This window comes from Labrus mixtus, chromosome 19 (genome assembly GCF_963584025.1).
Source record: "Labrus mixtus chromosome 19, fLabMix1.1, whole genome shotgun sequence".
Lineage (NCBI taxonomy): Eukaryota > Metazoa > Chordata > Actinopteri > Labriformes > Labridae > Labrus > Labrus mixtus.
The window spans coordinates 24,830,327-24,835,492 of record NC_083630.1 but is presented as its reverse complement, the minus strand read 5'-3'; the positions used below and the strand labels follow the sequence as shown (position 1 = coordinate 24,835,492).

Genomic DNA, 5,166 nt, shown 5'->3' with positions numbered 1-5,166 from the left:
GAGAGGGAGAGAGAGAGGGAGACAGAGAGATAGGGAGACAGAGAGAGAGAGACAGAGAGAGAGAGAGACAGAGAGAGAGCGACAGAGAGAGAGAGAGAGACAGAGAGACAGAGAGAGAGAGACAGAGAGCGAGGACAGCTGACCTGCTTGGTGTTTGCAGTTCCAAAGTTTCTGATGTACATGTCGTATTCATTGACGGGGGGCAGATCCAACAGGGAGACGGTCAGGGAGGAGTCCAGGTCGATGAGGCGCAGAAGCTCTGTGCTGCGTTTCCTGTATTCAAAGAAAACAGACAAGTCAAGAAGAGCGCTTAAAGGACACAAACACAAACCAACACTAAAAGATTTGAACTCACTTCTGTTCGGTGGCGACTTTCTTGCTGACTTCACGTTGCTTAGCGGCCACAAAGTCGATAAACTTCCCGCGTTGGGACGCTTTTTTCTGGTTCTTCTCCGATCCTGTCAACAAAGCAGACGCACTAAATCAGCATCTTTTTCCACCGCAGGGACGTTCCCTTCAGAGCCCCGCGACCTTCAGAAGAACTGACACTTTTTGTCGGGCTCTCTGATTGGTCCGCTGACCCACCAATCCGAGAACCTTTTCAGAGCGTCTCAGAGAATCTCCTCATAGACTCGACTGTTTCTCTTTCCTTATTCTGCCGAGGAGAGCAGAGACTTTAACCTAGTAACAGTAACTAAGGAGGGCGGGGCTTCAAAGAAAGGTCAATTATGTGCATTTGGACTGCAGGAACCAGGTTGTAAATTTAGTTCTGGGTTAAAAACGAACCTCCTCAGGATGTGTTTATGAGTTTATGAGACACTGAGCAGAGGCGTGCATGTACAGAACGTCCCGGAAACAGGTCGAGAGAACAACTTTACGACTATAGGGAGACGTTTTACCTCTGGACTCGTCTTCCTCCTCTCTGCTCGTACTTCCTCTGGACCGAGCTGTTCCCACTCTCTCGTTCTCTTCATCCATCGCTCTCTGAATGGCTTCTATTTCTTTTCTCCTCTGAGCCGTCAGCCCCTCCCCCTCCTCCTTCTCCTCGCCCCCTCCTGGCTCCTTCTCGACCTCATCTTTGTTCGCACTCTCGTCCATCTCCTCGAAGTCCTCCTCGTAATCCTTTTAGAGACAAACAATGGTGTCAACATGTGAAACCAGAAATGATGACAATGAGTATGAAAGTGGATGAAAGTTCTGGATACTCACCACTTTCTTTGAATGTAAATGGATTAAAGCGTGAAAAAGTAACAAAATGAGTGAATGAAAGTCAACACATATATCAGGATGACACTCACATCACTCCAACACTAATGATCCTGATCAGAGTGAGATGATGCTTACCTCAAAGTCGTCTTCATATTCCTGCTCAGCCGGATCGTCTGCATGGAGAACCTTCAGAGGAGATGAACATACAAGAAGAGGAGAACATCTTAAATACTGAAACAAGCATTTATACAGTATATACTTATATTTATATATATATATGTATAAAGCATGCAGGGCTGCAGACAGGTGATGGAAGAAAATGAAAAGTAGCCTCGTGTTCATGTCGTTTGTTTTTTTAAAGGAGACTGACACCTAGTGTTCAAAATGGGTACTGCATGGGTACACATCTCACTGAATGCTCCTTTAAGACAGTTATTGATGGTTGTAAAAGAGAAAACGTGACAAAGCAGAGCCACCAGATATGACAACAAGTGAGCAAACATCTTACAGGCTCCTCTGTGTCTCCTGCATGTTTCTCTACAGGTGCTACATCCTGGATCACATCCCCCCAAAAATAAACATTTTCATGAACAAATTTCAGCTTCAAAAAGGTAAGAAATATGATCCGTTAGGACACCATGAAAAAGAAAAAGATCTACAGGATCCAGTTGGACTGAAACCACAAACCTCTGTTTTCTCAGATTTCTCGGTCCTGTCTCTGTGAGGATTTCTTTCCCGTTCTTCTTCTTCCTCCGCTCTCTCTCGATGCCGTCGTCTCTCTCTGTCTTTGTCCCGTTCGGCTCGCTCTCTGTCACTGCCGTGATGCCTGACCTCTTCACCGGATGCCCTCGGGCCTCCACGTTCCCTGGATTCACCGTCGTACTTTCGCTTTTCATCCTGGAGAACAACAACGTGACCAAAGGACTTTGACACACTTTGTCTGTTAGAGTGAAGTCTGCAGTAAGAGGCCTACCTGATATCTCCTCTCTCCTTGTCTCCTTTCTCTCTCCTCTTTGTGTCTCCTGTGCTCTTCTCTGGGCTCTGAGATCAGACACACATGAATAGAAGTTATTTTAAATAACAGCAGGCTGAAAGCACATCGTACTGCTCTCTCACCTCTGGCCTCTTTCAGCTCTGAACGCTTCCTGTGTTTCTCTCGTCTCTCTTCATGTTCTTCTTTGTGTCTCTGTCTCTCTTCATGTTGCTTTCTCTTCTCTTGTTCACGCGTCTCCTCTCCTTCTCTTGCATCCTTGAGTCTCCTCCTCTCCCTCCTCTTCTCCCTTTCCTCGTAGTTTTGTCCCTCTCTCTCCTCTTTGTCTCTTAGTCTTTCCTTGTCTCTGTCATGCTTCTCCTCTCTGTCTCGTCTCTTCTCTCTGTTCTCATCTTTCCTCTTTTCTTCTGCCAGCTTCTCTCTTTCCCTCCTCTTTTCCCTCTCCCTCTCTTCTCTCCTATCCCGTGAACCCTCTTTACGTCGATCTGCATATCTGTCTTTTTCCCCCTGATCTCCTCTTGCCCTTGTGCTCTCTCTCTCCCTGTGCTGGTCTCTCTCTCCTTTTGACTCCTTCTCTGGATCTCTGTGCCGTCGCTCTGTTGATTCCCCTCCGCGGCGCTTTCTCTCAGAATCTTCTCTCCTTCTGGTGTGATCATTGCCATGTCCTTCCTCCTAAAAAGAAAAAAGGAGAATAATACATATAACTTATATATATATATTATATATAACTGAATCTTTCCATATCAATAAAGACAGATTCACGGCCTTCTGCCACAGCTCTCATCTCCCTCCTCTGGCTCCCACTAGCTCGGTCTGTAGGGACCGAGCCTCTAATTCTTTCTGATAATCATGTTTGATCTGGAGAGGTAGATAAACAATGTGTTGATCCCTCAAAGTTATCAAACACTTGTGGAAAAGATTTATAATGAAGACGAGATGGTCACTCAGCTGGAAAGTAACTGAACATGTAGTGATCCATACAGCGCCCTCTGCCGGTGACAGAGAACTGAAACTCAAATTATAGAATAGAATAGAATTACTTTATTGATCCCAAATTAGGAAATTGTGGCGTTACAGCAGCAGGTTATCCAAACACACAATATGAGCAAAAAACACAATGTTAGCAAATCTAAACATAATATAATATTAAATACAAAGTAAATAAGCACTAAAAATATCAAAAAAAAGAATGTTAATATATACAACCAGGATTTAACTAAAACATTACTAGTCTAAAATATGAAAGATTAAATGTAAATGTGTAAAAACAGAGTTGTAAATGGACAGTATTTACATCAGTTAAAGTGTAGGAGTGTAGACATAATAAGCAGAAAATATTCAATATAACGGCGAGTAGACAAATGAAGTGAACTTGAGTGCAGGGATAATTTGTAAACTTAACATGTGTCAATTTAAATGATATATGACTAGTGAATGTTGTAATATCAGTGCATATGAGATATTGATAGTCACTGGATATCATCATATCGGCTGGCTGATAAATCGGTCTGGCTCTGAGACTTAAAGCTGATAGTTTGGACTCACTGACGTTGTTTCCGTTTCCCTAGCTCTCTGCTTGTGTTGTTCTTACTCTTTGATTTTTACTCTGTTCGTGTTTTTGGATTAATCTGATAAATGAATTGCAGAACTGTTGAAGTGTCAGTCACTTACCCTGATGTGTTTTCTCAGGTCAGCTGGTCTCCATGTGTCCTCCTTGGTCAATTTCTAGATAAAGAAGTATTTTTTAATGTTCACATGATGACGACATTAACGTTCAGTAGAACAAAAACAAAGATAATTGTCTTTTACATCAAACTGACCCCGTGCAGTTGAGCCCTTCCAGTCCCTAAGAAAGCTAACGTTTGATTACTAAGACCCCGGATATGAACAAACTCCCAACCTAAAGGCAGAACACAAACAAAGCAGTTACCTTGTCGCTATGCATCTTCTCCTCCGTGTTTCTTTACTTCTCAAGTCTTTTAAACGCCGTTTATTTGCTCATATCTTTTGTAACGACGCCTCCATAATGGTAAACCACTGACGCGCATGCGCAGTTGGCGGAAACCAAGGAGAGCGCGTCACTTCAGCTTGACAACAGGCTTCTCAATCGTCAGCAGAGCAGTCCCTGAATCAACAGCAAGTTGCCGTGGCAACCGTCAACGCCTTTACTGCTACAGCTGATACATGCATGTAGCCTGATGTTCAACATTTAAAAATAAACATCAGCTCCTCTGAACAAAGTATAAACCTATAATCTATTAGCGTCTGTTGTTGACACTCTTTCTAAGTTTTCCCCCTTTTTTGATGCCCTCAAACGTCGCGTTTAAATATTGTTCCAGCCACACTTGAAATCAATCATGTTTGTTTTTGTTTGGGGTATTAATGTTGATATTTATTCTAAAAATAAAACGCACTCATCTGTTGATCGATTTCTCTGTGCTCATCATCACACTCACGTTCCTTGTAGATCTGAACAGGTAACGCCCCTTTTCGGGCGGTCTTTGAAGTAGATTTCCCCGTTCAAATCCTCCATTGACATTTTACAAAATCCTAATTTTTAAAAGATTGAAGCCTGAAACAAATACAAGCTGCCACCACAATACTCGTGACTATAAAACATTTGATTCGGCGTAAAATCGGCTTTAAAAACGGAGAAACAGGCAAAGGTACAAGCCTGTTTCTGGAATCAAAGAACTACCCATCCCACAATCCATTGCAATTCCAATTCTTCCAAAAATGTAACTTTAGTCGTTTTTACAGTGTTTATACTGTTAAAAGTGTTGTTATATCTTGTGGTTTATGATGTGAGAATATCTCTTTTACATATCAAGGTTATTAGTACATTTCGTGTTAGCTAACTAACTAGCTAGCCTGCTAACGAAACTCTCCCGCGCCGAGGGGAAAGAAACATTGCCATGGTAACTGCGAGCTCCACCAATCAGAAACGTCGCTGTTACACTCCATGT

At 42.8% G+C, this 5,166-nt stretch overlaps 1 protein-coding gene across 1 annotated transcript in view; it reads right to left on the bottom strand.

Moving 5' to 3' along the window:
* The window catches only part of lama1 (laminin, alpha 1), a 62,786-nt gene extending 58,047 nt beyond the window's left edge, over nucleotides 1-4,739 (bottom strand). Inside the window, exons 1-8 of the mRNA XM_061065154.1 lie at nucleotides 4,657-4,739; nucleotides 2,680-2,872; nucleotides 2,183-2,250; nucleotides 1,869-2,106; nucleotides 1,345-1,395; nucleotides 1,050-1,122; nucleotides 356-458; nucleotides 144-273 (exon numbers count right to left, since the gene is read on the bottom strand). Of these exons, the coding sequence (XP_060921137.1) occupies nucleotides 144-273; nucleotides 356-458; nucleotides 1,050-1,122; nucleotides 1,345-1,395; nucleotides 1,869-2,106; nucleotides 2,183-2,250; nucleotides 2,680-2,872; nucleotides 4,657-4,739 (939 nt within the window). The remainder of the gene's footprint in view (nucleotides 1-143; nucleotides 274-355; nucleotides 459-1,049; nucleotides 1,123-1,344; nucleotides 1,396-1,868; nucleotides 2,107-2,182; nucleotides 2,251-2,679; nucleotides 2,873-4,656) is intronic.
* Between the last annotated feature and the right edge of the window lie 427 nt (nucleotides 4,740-5,166).